Genomic DNA, 21165 nt, shown 5'->3' with positions numbered 1-21165 from the left:
GAGATGTGTTGCTGGTGGTGACTGCCTGTTATATAGTCTACGTATATCCTGGTAAAAACAGTGCTCTAACAATTGTAGCCAAATACTTGAGGTTGATAAAACTAGCAGCTTTCTATTAAACCATAATCTTGCCTTTGGAGTAGTTTTTGCACTTCCCATTTGAAAATTTTATTTCAACAAGACTTTCATCTTCAGATTTGAAAAGCATTACTTTATAATTAATTACCTAAGGAGAGTGGGTTCAAATTCTGAGTAGTATAGAGTATAACTAATTCATGTTCTTATGATATTTACTCTCTTTTTTATCAAGAATTTCAGTCATTTTTTTCAGGCTTTATTTTATTAGAGCAAAATAGTACTAGGCATGACAGAAAGTGAATAGGAAATATATAAGGTCCAGAGGCTGAGGTAGATTTTAGAGCACAGGAAAAAATTCACTGCTGCTTCTTTTAGCTTCTTCCCATTATCTTCCTCCAACCAGGCAAAGATCTCAAACATTGTCATCTAACAGTTTAGCTTTCTACCTTGGTCTTTGACTGCCACTGGCTTGGGCCAGGAAAGAGCTTGTTTTGTTTATAGTTAAATGCAGGATGCAAAACACCAGTCAAGGGTTCAACTGATTTGTTCATTTGAGAGTGCTTTTCAAGCATTTGGGTTAGAGCTAAGGAAGAATTGGAACACAGATAGACCTGATGATTGATGGAAATTTGTTTTCATTGTTATTCATCAAGTAGATATGAACCTAAGGCCAAAAATCCCCAAATGATTGGGTCATTTTGTTAATATGTAACATAATACTTTGTCCCTAAGAAAAGTACCATTGAAACTCATCCTTCCTTGGGCTTTCTAATTAGGTTAATGACATAGAGTTGTTTCAAAGGACAATTTAATTAAAATGTCAGTGGTGTTGCCTAGATAAATACTGTAGCAATGCTGACATGTTATTATGCAAATTAGTCACTGCTGTTTGACTGGCAGGAGATAGTTATTTGAATAAACGGAATGAGTTTGATTGAAACAGTTATGGCCAGCTTCTCTGCAAGTTTGTTTCATTGAGTATACCTAGTGCTTTCTTTCATAAACTACAATTCTGGGCATGTAGAGAATGAAATGTAATCAAGGTACTTTTGTGAATGTTTTTAGACCCATTTAAAGATTAATGTCCAAATGTTGAACCTGCAGTCAAAGATCTAATTACCAATGGCTTTAAGTACACATTTGTCCCTTTTTAAATAATTCATGTTCGGCTGTATCAAGACCAGTGGAACTTTTGAAATAAAATAACTTGAAGCACAGTTTTAAAACTGAAGCTAGCTGGGGTTTATACATACAATCTTAGCTATTCAGGAGGCTGAGATCTGAGGATCAAGGTTTAGAGTCACCATAAACAGAAAAATCTGAGAGACTTAGCTCCAAATAACCAGTAAAAGCCAGAAGTGGAGCTGTGGCTCAAGTGGTAGAACATCAGGAGCAAAGAGCTTGAGCAAGAGTAGGAAGCCAAGTTCAAGCTCCAATACTGGAATGATTGATTGAATGAATTAATTAATTAATTAAAAATAGGGCTAAACTTTTTCAGAATTTCAGGTTTTAAAAGATAGTATTTTCATCATCTTATGTAGTAATTTTTTTTAGTAAGATTTGATATACAATTTCACATGACCACATAAGTGTTTTCTGCATGGTACTAAAAATGAAGATCTAATTTACAAATCACTATTTTTTAATCTCTAAATTTCCTAGCCTTAATTAATGGCCATTTTGTTTAGGAAAGGCATCAGAATATTTCAGTTATAAGGAAGAAGACTTGGAAATATCAAGGCTTGAGGTCTGTGCAGTTGAAAAGTTAGGAAAATACTATCTCAAAAAACAAAACAGGGATGGTCTTAATGAATGCAACTTTAGCAACAAAGGAGGCATAGATGGAAGCATCATGGTACAAGGCCAGTTGCAAAAATTACTAAAGCAAACGATGTCTGAGGGCATGGCTACAGTGGTAGAATACCTGTCTAGCAAGCATAAGGCCTACTGAAAAAAAAGAAAAAAATAAAACAAGATACAAGTTGAATACTTCTTACCCAGAATGCTTGAGGCTAGAAGTATTTGAGACTTTGATGCCTTACAATTTTTGGAATATTTGCATAGATTTTACCAGTTAAGATTCCCTACTCTTGGGGGCTGGGAAGGTGGCTCAGTGGTAGAGCGTTTGCCTTGCATACCTGAGGCCCTGGGTTCAATTCCTCAGCACCACATAAGCAAAAAAAAAAAAAAAGCCGGAAGTGGCGCTGGGCTCAAGTGGTAGAGTGCTAGCCTTGAGCTGAGGGACAGTGTCCAGGCCCAGAGTTCAAGACCCATGACCGGACCAAAAAAAAAAAAAGGATTCCCTACTCTAAATATCTGAAATCCAACATGCTTCAAAATCTGAAACTTTTTGAGCATCATTGCTCAACCTGTGTTAGATAAAAAATATTTAGTTTTAGGTGGGCACTAGGACTCATGACAGTAATCCTAGCTACTCTGGAAGTTGAGATCTAAGAATCCAGATATAAAGCTAGCCAGAACAGCAAAATCTATGAGATTTGTAAGACATAAACTCAAGCCATAAGTGGAGATGTGACCCAACTTGTAGAGCTCCAGCCTTAAGTGAAAAAGCTAAGGGATAGTGCTCAGCCCCTGCATTCAAATCCTGTAGCACACACACACACACACACACACAAATTGTCACTGTGTCAGGAGAGAAATTGACATGAGGGAGCAAACAGATCTGTATTTATGAGGAATATAAATGAAGGAAAATGCAGAAATATGTGCTTTTTTAAATTTTTTAATCTCATTTGCGCTCCCATGACCTTTTCCCTTCTTGACTAATGTTCCTAAGTCCTTTCTTGGAATCTTTTCTTTTTAAACAGAGAGAGTCCTGTAGTCAAAGGCAATGCCCTGCTGGCTTTAAGCAGCCTTGCTGTTGTTGCATCCAAACATGAAACCAGCCTCTCCTCAGATTCTGATGGATTCCTGGAGGTGAGTTAGGGTATTTTAAGGCAGGTGGGCTTTGATTATGTCTCTTTTAAGCCTGGCTTTAAGGGGCCTGCCTGAAGATTTGCATACAAGAATCAATGCAGTGATTGCAACATGAAGTTATGCTACTTGATGAGACTCTACACTGTGAGCCCCACCATCTCCCTGACTTTTGTTTGCTGCTTTTCTGTTTTGCTTTCTCTATCACAGTTAAGTGGTCATTTCCATTTGAAGGTGCCAATTTTATGCAACAGGGGTTGTCTTTTTGTGATTACATCAGTGGTAACTAATCTTAGGAGGTTAACAAGGCTTACTGAAAGTGAACAATGCTGTCAAAAAATGATAAATAAGCAGGGTTTACAAATTGAAAAAAATGTACTTTGCATTTTAATTGTAGATGTCAATGATAAAGTGCCTATTCATTTTTGCAAGGCATTTATTTCTTAATTAAACATGTGGAAAGCTGGCCAATGTTCATTTCCAATGTACTTTCTCAGATAATTCATATCTGTCAAAATAAAAAGGCATGGATTTGTTCTTGTTTTAATCTCCATTATGTGGTAGCTATCATTAGCTGGAGACAATATAGCCAAGTGGTTAAAACCATAGGCTTTGGAATAGGAGAGTCCTTCATTTAGTTCTTATTACTTCAACTTATTAGCTCTGTGGCCTCTTTCTAGTAATCCCTTTCAGAGCCTGTTTTCCCATCTGTAAAATCCTAACTAGCCGCTGTGCTTTACATGTAGTAATTCATTTAATCTTTAAAATGAATTACTACATGTAAGGCACAACAGCTGGTAAATACGAAGCTCTCAATAATAGTAACCATTGTTAGCATCTGAGTCACTTCATTGTTTTTTTGCTGTGGAAGTGAGACTTTATTCAGTGTTATTCAGCCTGTCTGTACAAATAGGCCATTTGTATTCTCTTTTCATAGTATCTTCTGGTTGCAAAGAAATCAACTCTGACTCATTTTTTTTTTAATAAAAAAAAAAAGGATCTGGAAGCCTATGGAGTTGAAGACAAAGCTGGGTTTGGGGGGTAACACGAACTCAATTTTAAGAAGTCCAGACTGTAGGTATTAAGAAAATACTCAGCAGACCATCCTCACTGGGGTAGATTAACTCTTGTCACTTATTATCCTTGCACCAGTTTCTTGTAATTTAGACACCCAGTGTTTTGTGACCACCCTGGGGTAAGACAGGATAGGTTGCTTCATTGTACATGTAAAAAGTTGCTAAATAGTTTACTAGAGAGAATTTTCCAGAGGACCATATTACTAGAAAACAATAGGCAAATGTGTGGCAAGAGCTATAAATGTACTTTACATATAGAGAAGGGGAAGACGCATAGGGATATTATAAGAATGGTAAAAGTATAATTACTTCATATGTGAATGCTTACTTTGGAACCCAGAATATTATTTTAATAATGAGAAAGGTGAAAAAATTTTTACAGAGGAAGTATTTCCTTTATAGAATATTTTAGTAGAAGCCACATAATAAATAGAACTACAACCTAAAAAGTTAAGGCCCTTTTTATTTTTCAGTGCTCTTATTTCTTTGGTGTTAATTATGCTGAACTAGCAGTTGTACAGTTAATTTGTCCTAGAATAACAGAGCTGAGGGGAGGGGGTCTAGCTCAGAGTTTGAAGTCTGGGCTCTCTTGCTCTTTGCCCATCCCCACTTTCACGAAGCCATGCAGCACAGAGATGGGCTTTGCTTTTATTTTTGATGACTTTACTTTGATGACATCTTTATTTAAGATGTCATTATTTGATTGAAGTTGAACTTTTCAAACTTCACTCAAGTCTGTATATGACTAATAATTAAATATTAAGATGAAGGCCTTATTTGATTCAAGAAATTTTTCCCAAGGAGATACCCACCACTGGATTGACCCTCGTAGTTGGTATCACCTGATATTGCCATGTGAATTAATAAATGCTCATGACATCAGTGGTCATGAATGATTTTTCATAACCAAGGATTTCTTTTAAGTGAATGGAGTTTTCTTACAATTTCTCAAGTGAAGGTCATCATGACTTTTGAATGACACCTATCTGGTAATAGCAAGAAGAAATGCTAAAAGTGTTCATAAAACCATTGTAAGTTGATTGCCTTCTTTGTGAAATGATAACTAATCAAATTGAGAAGTTTTACATCAGTTTTTTTTTCCCCCTACCACATTATTTTTACCATGAATCATTGAACAGAGGGGAGTTTTGAAGGGCTGTAGGTGTGTTGTTTTGTAGATTCTATTTTCCCACTTCTGCTGTATTTTGTATTAAAGATAAATCATATTGGGACATAGGTAAAGATATCTATTTGTCAAACATCTGTTTACCTCATGTAGTCCAAGCAGGTGAAGTTTACTTTTGAGTAATAACATTGCATTATTTTATACAGAAGGGATTATACCTTGGATGCCAAAATGCTTAGATGTGTTTCTCCCCTCCACCCCATTATCATTTCACATTATTCTTCATCTGTAGGTTCAACCTAATTTTCTTCCAATGAGGGAATGGATTTCCATGGTCCTTGATACTCTACTGGTCATTGTGGATAGCCATTACCAACCCAAAGGACAACTTTTCTCCTGCTTTTATCATGTAAGTGTGAGACTAAAAAATATATAAATAATAATAAGAAAAGCCAAGAGTTGATTCTTCGACATCAACTACTGTCATGTATCATCCATAATGTGGTAATATAGTATGATTCTCAACTTTGGTTGTTACTGGGAACTTTCAGTGTATGTGTGCATGTGTGTGAATGGTGACTAGACAATGTAGGTATAGAAAAAAACTGATTTGTAGGTCCATCTCCAATTTAGCTGCTCTGAGATATGCCATCACCAGCATTTTGAAAGCTCTGTAGGCTTCTCTGATGTGTAGTCAGAGCCAAGAACTACTGCTACAGTAGGACATATATTGTCTGAATTGTGAGAGATTCAGAGTTTTTAGTTATGTTTTATTTTGGGATTTCTTTGGGTCTTTTTGTCCTTATTTATATGTAATGATCACAGCTCCAGATTTTTTTCTTTACTTGTTTTGTAGATGTTGACTTCGCAACCTTTATTTTTGTTTTCTGTACTAATCAAATGAAAGTAATAAATAATGACTTGCTGACATTCTGAAAGATTGTGAGGACCAGTTTATTTCAACTATGTTAAAAAGAACTGTTTTAAAATAGTGAAATACTCTGTGAATACAAAGCAATGTTGTTTGTCACTGACCATACCAAAAAAAAAAAAAAACGGACCTGCTCCCCACAATGATTTTCCATCCTGATGCTATATTCTGATACTTGGAACAACATGAAAACATACTCCTTTGTTTAATTTTCCATCTATTGGAGGTAGGGTATGCTTTCTTTCTGCATCTGCGTAGAATTACTTTGGTTCTACCTTATTGGTATCATTGCTGAAGGAATTATAGTAATCATGAGACAGTCAGCTGAGTGGCCGAGGATTAGAGTTGATTTGAATAAAAATATTGCCCAGATCCTGAACTGTTGCTAAGATCACAAATTTAGACTGAAATCCAACGCCTATGGTCCTCTCTGTACATCGTGTGTGCCTCTGACCTCTTGTCCATGGGAGGACCTGGTATGTATTCATCTGGGACTTTGGATCTGGTGCTATATTTTTATTTATAGTTCAAGATAAAAAAATGACTTCTCAGATAATATAGAATTGAACTGAAAAGTAGATTTTGCTCAAAGAAATAATTTCTTCATGTTGATTTGCTCAACTTGTTTAGAACTTTATGGAGTCTTTTGCAGTAACTATCTGACTCAGACTTTCACTGGAACAGGACATTGTGTGAGATTCCTAACAATCTGGCTTAGTTCTTATGAACCAATAAGGAAACATCTTAACTAGCTAGCTTGTGTTGCCTCTTACCTTTGTGATTTTTATGTGATTGTGCTTTTCAAAGCTCTGCTTCAAAAGTCACTTCCTTTATTTCCTGTGCTGTAGCAGCTGAGTCATTTTCAGTAACATTGCCATTTGAGAGTGCTATATTAACTTCAGAATGTAACTTAGTGCATGTCTGATTTTTATCCTTTAAAAGAGCTTAGAAAGGAGTCAGCAGAGAATTAAAAACACATTTTAGTTGCTTTGATTGTCACAGACAACTCTGTCTTTATGGCATGTCTGAAATTTTGAAATGAGTAATAGTGAGTGATAGACGGGCTTTCTCTTCCACTTGAGACACATAGATAAATGTGTAGAATGTCTGGTCGAGCTGACATGAAATTCTTGTAGAAGCTTTTCAAATTTAGCCATCCTGTCATTTTATTAGAGTCGTTACTCATTTCTTTACCCATAATTACATATCGGATGGAGCATATAGAGCTCTCGATTTCATTTTGAATAGCTAGTTATTGCTTTGTAACCAGAGGCTTTTAGGATTTCAACTTCCTTTTTAATTAAAAGGAATTAACCCCCTGTAGGAAATAATCCATCTACTTGGAAGTATTCCCACCAAAATTTTTGGGAGGTGTGCCAGTAGATCTTTGAGCTAAACTTAACACACAGTTCTCTACACTAAACTATACTTTTTTTCCCTTCTATTTTTTTTTTCTGTCTTTCCTTGAACATTCTTACTTTCTGGGCATCTATAACATGGCTTGGATGTTTGTCCAAGTTCAGATACCTTCACTGTTCATTTTTCAATATGTGTACATGTGGGCTTTTAAAAACACTGAAATTCTTTCAGTATATTAAAAGAATTCATGACCTCTAGGCATAAGGAACTTGTCATTTTCTTTTTCAGATTTAAAGAGACATAATTAGTTAAGTGACTTGATTAGCAAATTGTTTCATTGAGTAAAAACAAACTGGAGCCAACACATTTAGTGGAGACAAATGTGAAAAAAACCTTGTATTTCTATGTAGTGCTTTTGTGGGAGGTATGCCTCCTTTATGCTTTAAACAAAAGGCTAACCCGGTTTTCTTCCTTTGGCATGTCCTAGAAATCATATTCTGGTGAAAACACAGCTAGTGCCATTGCCCGTTCTGCTGCTGCCACGGCTTTGTCTCTCCTTGTGCCAGTTTTCATTATCTCTTGCAAAGAGAAGGTTGAGGAAATCCTGAACATGCTGACTGCCAGGTTACCTGGGAAACCGAGTGCTGATGAATCTCAAGCCGTGCAAATCCACATGGGCCTTGCTTTGGGGATGTTTCTCTCTCGCTTGTGTGAAGAGAAACTCAGGTACAGTTTATTAAAATATTCCTACCTTTCTTTTTGGTGAATTAAGCGAAGCATTTTGCATACTTACACAGTCATACCTAAACAATATATCTGATTAATGTGTGGCTACTGAACTTTTTGAGATGGGCAAGTTGATCCTTTGTTCTCCCTTATGAGTGAATTAGTCTGTCTAAAATAGCATCGTATAGATGGCATGCATTGTAAGGATTAATGAATTCAGCTGATTGGTTACTTGAAAGTCATTTTCTGCTAAGAGGAAAAACTCAAGTACATTTGTATTATAGGCAGCTGCAAAAATCTAATCTCATGGTACTGTAAGTAAAAAAAAAGCTTCTTTTTCATTATTTGTAGGCAATGAAAATACTGATTAAAAAAAAATTTATATCATTGTAAAATGGGAGGAAAGGACTGGAGCATCCCTTGTGCCTGAGGGGTGTTGGAAATCACTGGATCACCAGAGAACTGCATGTACCCAGCTTTAAATACTACTTTCATCCTGTGCCCTGGCTACATTTAATAATCCGTAAAGAGTCTTAATCTGTGCATATTATACTGTGTGCTTTATTCAGTTTGATTGCTTGTTTAGGAGACTTTATCCTTGAATAAAGCTAATGGAATATCAAAAGACCCAGGTGGAAAATTCCACTAAATGGAAAAGCTTTCTTGTTCACCAATCTCTTCCAGTTCTGTTTGTACTGTTTATGCTTTATTTTATAACAAACCTTAGAATTCTATACATCCAGATTGATTACAGTGTGATCCAACATGAATATTTGGTAGTCATGAATATTTTGATGCCAGTGACTTAGAATTTAACCCCATTTTCCTGCATAGGAAATAGGATAATAGGGGGAGGCATCCTGCTGTGATGTTAGATGTCTTTAAACTCCCTTGGTTGCCAGACAGTAGTGGTTCAAAAGTGAAAATCTGGTGTTGATGTGAGGAAACCAGCTGATAGAATATCACATGTAGAATCTAGTTTAAAACTAACAAAGTTAGTGTTTGTAATTTATATCATTTTGTATAAACACTGATAGGTGAAGCTCTTATGAGAATTGCTATTGATCTGGGAAAGTCATATTTCACATGATCATTTTCAGCTTTTGAAAACATCTGTCAGAAGACTGGGATGATTGGCTTAGACTCTGCAATCATAAATGGAGCATGAGCAGAAAACTCATTTTGTCCTGTCCACTAGCATTAATACATATTGGCTGGCTCTAGATGGAAAAAAAAAAATCTGCCCTTTGCCTAAGAATTGACTATTTCAGAGAGAGAGAGAGAGAAAGCGAGAGAGAGAGAGTGTGTATGTTCGAACATAAGGTATTTTTACAGACAAAACTTCACAGTGCATTTTTGCTGCTTTGTTACTATGCTACAAATGACAGGCTTTTCACCATCTGTGTTCAAGCTCCTTCTTCAGGATCCTTTCAAGCAACATGTTTTACAACTAAAAATGAGCTATGGCAGTTTCATTTCAGGCAATTCATTTCATCCTATCCTGGCTCTGGCTCTTTTTATCACTAACTTATGATGAGACAGTGCCCGTTTTAGGGTTGACAAACTTGCATTTGATGTTAATTTCATCATGCTATGTAGAAAATCCTGTGGTGATTCCTCCAACCCAGTCTTCTCTTTTTCTTGGATGCTATTGTACTCCTGTGTATCTTATTTGAATTTATACCAGCAAAAAAACTCTGGGCAAAGATATCAAGAAGTTCTTTTCATGACTGAGTAAATGCAGAATAAATGCAGTTTAACTTTACCTGTTGTTCCTTGTTTGATAGCATTCTTCTTCAGGCCCATGTAATTGTCCATGGTTGCCACCTTCCCAGTTTTTTGCAGTAGAGGAAACCAGCCTTGTACTAATAGAGGTTCTACTAGATAATTAGTGTTGCCATAGAATGACAGTTTGGGGGAAAGTTTCTTTGTTTTTTTTTTTTTTTAAATCAAGATAACTGTTTTGAGGTATGTTATTGTCTCTTGAGCAGTCAATAATATCAAATGACCACTTTGGACCAGAATTAGGATAGTACATTGGTTCCAGAGAATGAAAAAAATCACTTTGTAGAAGAGAATTGTGACAATCAGTCCACTAAGGCCTTTGATTTGTTTTTTGTTGTTGTTGTTGTTGTTGTTGTTGTTTTTGGGTCCAGTTGTGGGGCCTGAACTCTGGGCCTGGGCACTGTCCCTCAGCTCTTCAGCTCAAGGCAAGCACTCTACCATTTGAGCCACAGTGCCACTTCCGGCTTTTTTTTTCGGCTTATGTGGTGCTGAGGAATCGAACCCAGGGCCTCATGCATGCAAGGCAAGCGCTCTGCCACTGAGCCACCTTCCCAGCCCCACTAAGGCCTTTGAAAAGGCTTCCTGAATTTAAATTTCAATCAGAAGAGTGTATTATCCTAAGCCCAACCCCCACAGTTAATAAGTATGATCGCCTTAACATTTGTTTAGCATACTTAAGTGTATTTCCCTCCAGAAAACAACTCTAATCAGACAGTGAGTTAAAGCTATTATATCTGTGTATTTGGGTGAATGCATATGTATTTCTTTAATGATAAAACATAATCCTTCATCTTGGGTGGCATTGCTGTAGTGTTGGTTGTGAAAAGATGTTACTTAGAGTGCTCTAGGGCTAGTTGACATTCCAAGGTCTGCCCTTCACCTAGGCTGATCTGAGGCAGCAGTCTGCAAGCTGAGATGCAGTTCCTCTGGATGATCAAGTGTCAGTGATGATCAGGTATCAGTGAGGAAGTCACTCTGTGCCTAAAGAACCAGCCATGGAGCCTCCTAAGTTGTATTTTGCTAAACGGGTCTTTATTCTTCCTAAGATAATTACAAAACAACAACACTATTATATAAAGGTAGAAAATGATAGGGCTGTGGGTTTTCCCTCTTTACTGCATAAGTAAAGGAATAGAATGTATCGCCTGTATGATGGAGACATGCAATTAGAAGTGACAGTCTTTACAATGAAGAAGTTTGGAATAACTATTGACCTTGTCACTTGAGAGGTTAATATTTTATAGGAAATTACTCTTGCATTCTTAGAAATATTTGCAATTTTGACTTAGATTTTTATCTTTTATTTGAATATTCTGAAAAAAGTTAAAATGAGTTTTAGAGGTTATTGGTTTATAAGTGGTTATATTCTTTAGAAACCAAAATTATTGACTAATTTATCTGATTCAGTTTGTCTAGAAAATAAGCATGTGGGAATCATCAAAACACTGTTACTGTTTACTTTTTTGTAAAGAAATTCTGGTGTTTCCAGAAGAATATCGACAGGGAACTTTTTTTCTTTTTATTATCTTTAAGGAGTTGTATAAAGGAATTGCCATTTAACAAAGTAGTTTATGATATATCTTGATCAACAGGGAAGATTTTACCTTAAGAGCTTTGAACAGTTGATTGATTATTGATTTGTTTCCCTCCCTTGAACATTATCTAGTGATATATCTGGCCAACAGATGAACCTTCTCCTGATGAAGTCCTTGGATGCCCTGGAAAACTGCTGCTTTGATACCACTCTTGAATACAAGTATGTTGTCTCCATTTCCTCTCAAACAGATCCTTTGATACCTACTGGCTCCCCCTCTGCCGCAGTCTTGTTCATTATGGCAGAGTGGGAACCAATCTGATCTTGAGTTCCTTTGCAGGGTTTTCATTACCTTTCACTATGGTAGTTGGCTTAAATATGGAATAACAAATATAATTTCCTAACTTAGTCTTTATTACTAAGACATTACTTTTGTTTTATACTAACTTACCAATGAGGTGTATGGACCTTGAATATCTGACTTAACCTTTTCTTCAGAATCTGATGAAATCACTTGAATTTGATTGGCTTAAGGGACTTTGATGATTTACATTTTCCATAAATTCATTGACTGAGAAACTAAAATGAAAGCAAACATTTATTATACTAATGAATTTTATCCTATTTCTCATTAATGGGTCCTCTGCACTCCAGATTTGATGCTTTTAAAATATTTTGTGCTTTAATCTTAATATTTAAAATTTGTTGTGAAAGGAAACAAATCATAAAAGAATAAAAACTATATTAAGCACATGCATTTAGTAACATTTAATGTTTCAATTAGTTTATGCAACTTGTGGGTAAAATAATGTGATTTTGTTAGGCTTTCTGAAATTCTGACACCATTAAGAATCTACATTGTACCTATGTGAACTATTATGTTTGGAACCTCAGATTTGAATGTATTTGGATGTATTTTTTTCTACAAAACAACAAACTACAAGCACTAATCTCCTTTATTAACTGTTTACTAAACAGTTTCCTGTTTATTATGTTACTTGTTTTTACTGTTTATTAGTTATATTTATTATTTTGCTATTTACCTTTTACTATTACAGCCAGTTTTAATCAATGCTTACTTTTCTAGACTTTAAAAACTTATGACTTAAAATTACATCTATGTAAGGTGCCAGTGGCTCATGCTTATAATCCTAGCTACTCAGGAGGCTGAAATCTCAGGATCATGGTTCAAAGCCATCCTGAACAGGAAAGTCTATGAGACTCTTATCTCCAGTTAACTACCAGGAAACCAGAAGTGGTGCTATGGCTCAGAGTGATAGCGTGCTAGACTTGAGCGACAAAGCTCAGAGTTCAAGCCCAATGACTAACAATAATAATAGTGATGATTATGATGATGATGATGGTGATAAAACTACATCGATACTGTCTAGTGTGTTTGAACTAACAAAAGAATAAATGAAATGCTAAAGTACCTGAATGCATAACAGATTTCATCAGAGTAAACAAGTTCACGCATCTACTTAGTAGGTGGTACTCATGAGATGTAGGTGGTATTCATGAGATCTTGACCTTATACAGGCTAAGATTGGATAAGGACCATGGATACTCACTAAGCTCAAGAAATACTATAAGAATCAAGTGACACAAGTATGGTCTGGATATGGGAAAAAGGATTTTGGTGGCATAGTTAAAAACCCTTGAATGTAGAAAATGAATTATGGGATGGCTAACACTATTTAGCTATTGTTTGAACTGAATGAAGGGTTGAGATTCTGAATCTAATATGTGTATTATATTGCTGTTTACAACCAAAAATAACATAAGATCTTTCTCTTTCTTCCTCCTTTCCTTTCTTTCCTCCCTCTCCCTATTCTCCCTCTCTCTTTATTCTGCCCTTTCCTCATGTCTTCCTTCCTCTCTTTCTCCCCCTCTCCCTCTTTCCTCCTCCTCCCCTCCACTGCTTTCTTCTTCCTGCCCCCAATATGTTCATCAGAACTGTGATTAGGATATTAAAAAGTTGAGGAAAATTGCAATTTCAATGCTGCTAACTTTCAGCCAGTTACAATAGTCAGGAATAACTTTCATATGTGGTCCCCATTAGTTTTCAAAAAGTTGTTTTAATGTAAGGATTACAGAGATAAATAAATTATCCACAGTATAGGTAGTTATGCACTTAGTAACTTCACATGTCTACATATATCTTTAGTTTTGTTAGTAATAAGATGGTTATTTCTTCATTCTTTTTTATCTTCTTTCTTGACTCTTACCTTCTTAATGTCTGGGAGTGTGTTGAACCTGGATGGGGAACTAATCCTGCAGAAGACAGGGGAATAGGATCATCAGAAACTTTTAGTTCCATTTAGTGAAAACTTCCTTCACTGAAGTTAAAAGCACAAGGCTTTCAAGAAGCCCTTCCTTTACTTTCCTGTTATTCTTACAGTAAATTTAGTATTTTGTCATTCCTGATTCTCTTTGAGTTTACAGTGTGGGGAACCCTCGCCTTTTCCTTTCCTTTGTATGAGGGTTTGAACTTAGGACCTTTTACCTGCTAGGTAAGTACTTTAGCACATGGGCCACACCTCAAGCCTTTTTTACTTTGGGTTATTTCAGATAGGGTCTCTTTCTTTTTGGCGGAGCTTGCCTTGGTCCTCAGTCTTGCTACCTATGCTTCCTGTGTAGCCAGGATTACAAATATAAACTGCTATGCCCAGGTTGTTCGTAGACATGGGTAGGACTTTTTGCCTGGGCTGGTATTGAGACTTGATTTTCCTGCCTACTGAGTAGCTGAGATTGCAAGTGCACCAGGCTAGAGAACACATGTCAATGTAAAAAAGCAACTTAACTCTTGACAGTATGGTATTTATTATTTTTTTCTGACATGCAAGTATTGCCTTCCATTTAAAAACAAACAACAGCGAACCTGCTGTTGTAACTAGGTCCAGGCTTGAATGTTTGACACACAGCATAAAATATTCCTCTGTCTAATGAAATTGCAGGAGTCTAGGACAGTCCTACCTCCAGTCAAAAAGTGGAAGTGTTATTATGAGATTGGTGTTGGAAATGGAAGCATGCTACCTACGTTAAGTGACAGATTTCACCCAGAGCAAATTCACCATGCTTCCCGGATTTAATGGGCCTGTCCTTGCTGAAATAGCAGAGCAACCTGGGCTGACTAGTGTGTGGTCCTTATCATTAACATTTTGCTGCCATCTAGTGTTTCCTTGTTTGCCATTGCAGTCCTCACAGCTGTCCACATGCTATATCCATCAAGGACTTGAGAGTAGGCTAATTACTATTGAGCTTTTACAAGTACAATAACATTTGTATAGCAGTTTGTAAAGAGCAAACTGCTATACAGTGTTGAATGTCATTAGAACTAATTATTAGATGACCTTGCACTTATTCTGCAATATTGCCATCAATTACAGGGATTTCAACATTCATTTATTGTTAGTTTAGAGGAATGTATCATATCTCAGTTGACATAACAACAAATGTGTTGGAATTGCTTTGCTTTTCAGAATTTCTTTTTTGCTATTGATATTTTAGTATATTCAGAGCAAATAAGTAATGACATATAGGATAGAAATTTAAAACATAGAAACTCTTTTAATAATTTTTATTTTTTTTATTAATTTTTAACTTTCTTGTACACAGTTTATACTAACAATTCCAGAGTCTCAGTTTTATACCTAAGATCATAATTTTTTCATGTGTTAGAGATATCAACAGTTAAGTATTTGTTTTCAATGGACAAAAAAAGTGAATGCTACTATTGCCCAAGATTTTATTTGTTGATAAAGAATGTGAGATGAGGTAAATGTTTGGAGCTAATCACCTGGGTACTCTTCAAGACTTACAACAAAAATAAACACATTAAAATATAGAACATTTGGGAGTTAGAAGGAATCAAGTGCCGAGATACTTTCTAACTACATGCTGGTAGTTAAGAAAAAGTAGAAGAGAACTACTAGATGACTAATTGGTTATCTGTATATGGAATGAAAAGACTAAATGTCAAGATCTGAGCTGAGAACATCTGAGGATATCATTCTATCATTTATTTTGTCAGATGCATATCCATACGTAGATTACCCAAGTAGATTAAGTTATATGGTAGTTACAAATAGAGTTGTAAAATTGCCAGAGAATGGTGGCTGCTATGAACATTTTTATGTAACTGTGAGCTAGGAACTCATATGTCATTGTTTTTAAGTTTTTCTACCTATATACCTTGAGATGTTAAGGGGGGAACCTTTGGTCCAGGGGACAGAGATTTTTGTGAGTCCAGGATACATTAAAAAAAAAAAATAGGATCTAAACACTCGCCTGTTTATTGAGGAAGATGAACCCCAGTTCTTCTTCTTCTTCTTTTTTTTTTTTTGGTCGGTTGTGGGGCTTGAACTCTCGGCTTAGATACTGTCCCTGCGCTCTTCAGCTCAAGGCGAGCCCTCTACCACTTGAGCCACAGCACCACTTCTGGTTTTCTAGTGGTTTATTGGAGATAAGAGTCTCACGGACTTTCCTGCCCGGACTGGCTTTGAACCGCAATCCTCAGATCTCAGCCTCCTGAGTAGCTAGGATTACACGTGTGAGCCACCAGCACCTGTTCCTAGTTCTTATTTACCATATCCATCTTTCTTATTCTGGCAAAAAGTAGAATTTTCATGATTAAACTTTAGATGTATGTTCAGTGAATTTGAGCACGTGTAACTTTTGCCTCAGTCTAAACATAAGCATGAGGTTTGTATTGGGAGTAGAGTGGGATGGGGTGAGTTCAGTAGATCTTCTGTATTGCTCTGGCTCTCTTTAAATCCTTCATATGGTCACTTCATCATTCAGTAAATATCAACCAAGGGCCTGTATTCTAGTGCCTTAGATACTGTAGTGAGGATAAACAGAAAAGTTCCTCATCTTCATGAAACTTTCAGGTTAGGGAACAGATACAAATAAAATGATTTTCCCCCTCCCAAATAATCTCCATCAGAATGTTTTAGGTACCAGAGGTTCACCCCCTGTAATCCTAGCTACGGAAAGACTGAGAGCTGGAGGATCAATGTTTAAAGCCAGTCCAAGCAGAAAAATTGGTGAGACTTCTGAGTTCAAGGCATAGTACAAACACAGGGAAAACAAACAAACAAAGCAATTACAATTAAAATTGTAGAAAGTCAAGGTGGGTCTATGGGGCAATAGTAAAGAGTTTTCTACAGAGCTATGGAAGGTGTCCCTTTTGTAATATTTGAAATCTTAAGCATAAGGAAAGGTAACAGTCAAATTTGTCAAAAAAATTAATCAAAGTGTGTCTAATTATATACGTGATCTAATTCTGTCATTTTTATATACATTAATATACAAGATAGCTAAGAAGCTTCCCTGTGTTCCCTGTGAACAAAGACTCTAAATGTTCTAAACCCATACTAGTGAAGAGGCGCCTTTCCTCCAGAAATGTGATTTATCAGAAAGCCTGCCGTGCTTGGATGTTAGATACTGCTTTAACTGGTTGGAAAGCATTATGCTAGTTGAGCTTGTTAGGTTCATGTAAGCTGTAGCAGCGGTCCTGCCTGACTAATGATGGATGATTGCTGTGACAACTTCTTTACAAAGAATATCCTAATGGCAGAAGTTCTGTAGTAGAAACTGGAAAAACCTACATAGACATCCCATCATGATGTCAACAACATAAAGAGGGTCCTTGGGCTTGGCAGAAGGTAGGGAACCCGTACTAGTCAAATCCTGCTGAAATCTTTCTGTGTGTACTTGAGCAAACTCTGAAGCGTGTCTATTCTATTGGGGCTCTACTGTCAGATGTGGATACACAGAGGTTTGGGGAAGTAACTAATATGTTCATAAAATGAAGAAAGGTCTCTATGCCAGCCTAGGGTATAGACCCTATTTAGAGAAGTATGACATCCCATGTGGACATTAAAATATGTTAGTGGAGAAATGCCCTGGAATACACTTCTGAGGGACTTAGATCATGACAAGAGGTAAGCCAAATCAGAGCCCAGACAATTTCTGGGAAGAAAAAAAAAGCCACCAACAATGATGGCAAAAACTTTACAAAGTAAAAAATGATCACAAGCTGCATTATCTTATCATAGCTTAAAGTTTTCTGAGAGAACAATTCTTTTCTTTAAATGCTATGTATTCTTTTAGGAGAATTGGGGCACAAAGACCCAGATTCCAATTGAATTGTCACATGGGGTAACTTTTGACAAGCCTGTCATTTGTCCATTTTCTCTTCTGACCCAGTGGTACTCAGAGAGATCAGAGGGGAGAGAAGGATTAATGTCATTGTGCACAGATGAATACACAGTTTCTTTAAAAAAGAAATTCCACTTGTTGAAGTTGACTAGGAAACATGAAGCACTTAGCTATGCCTCATAACCATGCCTTGCATTGATATCCTCAGCTCATGAAGAAATTTAGACTTTTTTCTCTTTGTGTAGATACTGAGAATGCATTTGTGTAGATACTGAGAATGCATTCAACATAGGTGGCTGCAAAGAGGGCTATAGCTTTTCTGTCAGGGAAGAAATAAAACTGATTTATCTTCCTTGTCATTGTAGAGTTTAAGTCAAGCTGTCCCATGGATTTGGTTTTTGTCTGGAAGATACCCAATTCTAGTACAGGCCATGGATGCCTATTTTTGTTTTTGTTGCTGTGCCAGTACTGGGGCTTGAACTCAGTGCTTGGGCATTGTCCTTTGGTTTTTCACTCAAGGCTAGAACTCATGTATTTCAGCCACAACTCCAGTTCTGGCTTTTGCTGGTTAATTGGAGATAAAGAATCTCTCAAATTGCTGCCCAGGCTGGCTTTGAATAGCCTCCTGAGTAGCTAGGATTATGGGCATGAGCCACCAATGCTTGGCCTTGGATACCTATTTTGATAGAAATTGTTTCCCATTGAGGAGAGACCAGGTCAGGCTATACCTCTCGTGAATCATGGGGCACAGTTCCATGTTTGGTATATGTCCTGCCATCTCACCTCTGAGTTGAATTTTCAGAGTAGTATAAATTTTTGTGGTAAGTACAGAGTAGTGTAGATTTCTTGCGATTCTAACACCTCATCTTTTTGGGCATCCAAGCACCGGCTGTATATTGGGAGTTGGACTTGTGCTGTCCCTCATGAGCCACAGCAGCCAAATGGAGTCGCGTGTTCATGTGGCAGCATCACTTCGGAAGTTGTCTGCTTACCTCGATGACAGCAGGAGCCAGAGTAGGATGTTTCAGGAGGTAGGAGAGAAAGCTTCCATTTTGCTTCTCTTGGCTACCTTATGTTTTCTTGCTTCTCTTTATTTTCTAACTTCTTTTATTTTTGATAACTTGGTAAATTAAATTCTTTCTCAATTTCAAGTGCAGTAAGGGAGAAAAAACTGAGAGGCAAGCCACCTGTATTAGATCATGAGGTTTTCAAATTGTGTGGCTATATAAATCAACCTAGACTTAAATGTGGCATCGGAGATAAGAACCTTTAGTGAATACAGAAACCTAAGTCAGCATCACTTGAAGCCACTTGCTAAGAAGAGCTGCAATTTCTGGAAGAAGGTTAAAAGGGGATTTTTAGAACTATACTCGAGCAAAACCTAAGTTGAAGAAATAGCTAGGAATAAGCTCAAGAAACTGCAGGTTGAAAGGCATTTGATTTTTTTTTTTCTTTAAAGCCCACTAGCATGAAAACTTATTGAGGACACTTCTTTTACTGTACTGATTGCAAATTGGAATTTGGAATTGGATTTTATGGGCAGCCTATGTGTGTTAGCCATATCTAGATGGAATATTCTGGGCATGTGCTGTGCTTGTCTCTGTTGTGTCCAGGTGAAGCTGCGCTGCCTGTGCTCTGCTTGGGAGGAGCAGGGGATGACCTCGTGGCCTGGCCAGACTCTCCCTCTCATTAGAGCAGCTTCTGTTTCATTCCCGCCTGCCCATGAGCTATTGATGGGCACATAATGGTTGCTGTGTTTCCCTGCTTAGCTCCTGCACTTTCAGCAATAGGTCCTGTTGAATTGGTGAATTTCTTTGGGGCACCAAGGGTTGATGTTTTGTTCTAAACATGCACTAAATTTCCATTTTTAAGGTAGCGTAGAGCATAATTCAAAAATACATATCTCTATAAGACGAAGGAGAAAATCTTGTGGCCAAGGAACATTTTGATTAATAAGTGAAAAAGATTTTTACAACTGATACATGTCTGCCTTGATGGTTTATTAATAAGACCTAAAGCAAACCGGTTTGTTGTTTTTTTTCTCTGATGTTTTTTATACAGTTTCTATCGTGGAAACTGCTGACATTTTTTTCATGCATCAAATAGTGTTCAGCGTTGAATTTTCCCCTGTATCAAAACAATATCCTGAGAAAGAAAGGTTTTATTGTGAACATACAAGGTAGCAGGAAGAGGATGATTTGCTTTGATTTGCAGAAATTGAGACTCAGATTAAGTGACTTGCTCAGTTACTTAGCTGATAAATGGTTAATATGGGACATATGCCCAATATTATTTCTACTCTGAACCATCTTATAAATATATAGATACATATATGTACAAATATACGCATATATATGTATATATATAATTTATTCGTTTATTTATTCAGTCTTATAAGCATTTTTACACTAGTGCAATAAAGTAGGTAGTGTAATACTTATTTTACACAATTTATCTAACTACTTTCCTGTTCTAACCAGGCTCCAATATTTATCCTAGGGAATCTTAATGTTTTCGTCTGTGAATTTCCTCTCTTTTTGGACCATAGACAGAGTGCTTGGCAATTAATAATATCTAGCTTCTAGCTTAATAATAATAATAATAATGTGTTTCTTTCTCACGTTGATGGGTGCTATGTGATAGTATGATGAGATGAAGAAATGTTTTCATTCAGAGCTTAAAGGCCTGGGTTTGAATCCTATTATTATCTAATGGCTATTTAAACTATTATTATCCTATTTTAATCTAATGGCTTTAAACTCCTCATCTGAGAATTAGGAATAGTGATACCCATCCTAAATTGTCATGAAATATACTAATGAAAGTCAAACAACAAAATAGTACTTGAATCCAATTCTTATTCTAGGGGGAGTAGTTTCACAGAATATCTGCATCAACAAATCCATCTTCTCATAATTTGTATCCTAAAGTAAGGTTTTTCTACCATGTTTTTTCTTATCTCAGGTCCTTGCCTACACCCTTAGTTGTGTGTGTACATCAGCATTCAGTGCTGGCATTATTGAAGCTGCGGAGGCTGAAGATATTATGAACAAACTTCAACTGTTAGTAGAGCACAACCAGCAGGTTAGAATGTTGTCTCTGATTATTGATTTAATGTGAGAGTAGGATGAGATAGTGTATGTGTGTGTGTGTGTGTGTGTGTGTCTGTCTGTCTATCTGTCTAGAGTTGAGGTACTTTTGACTATTGTTGCAGACAGCAGTCACACCTGTCTTTTTCTCATCATATCTTATTCTTCTGTGGGCATATCTTATCCTTTGAGAGAGTATTGATAGGTTTTTTCCTCTCTTCAATAATTGTGGTATATTTGTTAAGTCTTAAAGTAGATGGCTAGGGAATATCAGAGTTATATACAGCTAACAAAAATATATAAAAGTATTAATACACAGAGAACTCTGATGAAGTCAAAGCTCAGCACATGTAAGTAAGAAA

General features: G+C 36.6%; 1 protein-coding gene across 3 annotated transcripts in view; it reads left to right on the top strand.

Annotated features, from left to right (window-relative positions):
- The window catches only part of Focad (focadhesin), a 264104-nt gene that overhangs the window by 201936 nt on the left and 41003 nt on the right, over positions 1–21165 (top strand). For all 3 annotated transcript variants that reach the window (XM_042692885.1, XM_042692886.1, XM_042692887.1), the window contains 6 exons: positions 2907–3015; positions 5507–5623; positions 7992–8230; positions 11682–11771; positions 18598–18745; positions 20679–20798. In XM_042692885.1, the coding sequence (XP_042548819.1) occupies positions 2907–3015; positions 5507–5623; positions 7992–8230; positions 11682–11771; positions 18598–18745; positions 20679–20798 (823 nt within the window). The remainder of the gene's footprint in view (positions 1–2906; positions 3016–5506; positions 5624–7991; positions 8231–11681; positions 11772–18597; positions 18746–20678; positions 20799–21165) is intronic.

Source organism: Dipodomys spectabilis, unplaced genomic scaffold (assembly GCF_019054845.1).
Source record: "Dipodomys spectabilis isolate Male_0828 unplaced genomic scaffold, ASM1905484v1 ptg000158l, whole genome shotgun sequence".
Lineage (NCBI taxonomy): Eukaryota > Metazoa > Chordata > Mammalia > Rodentia > Heteromyidae > Dipodomys > Dipodomys spectabilis.
This window is presented reverse-complemented; position numbering and strand designations above follow the sequence as displayed.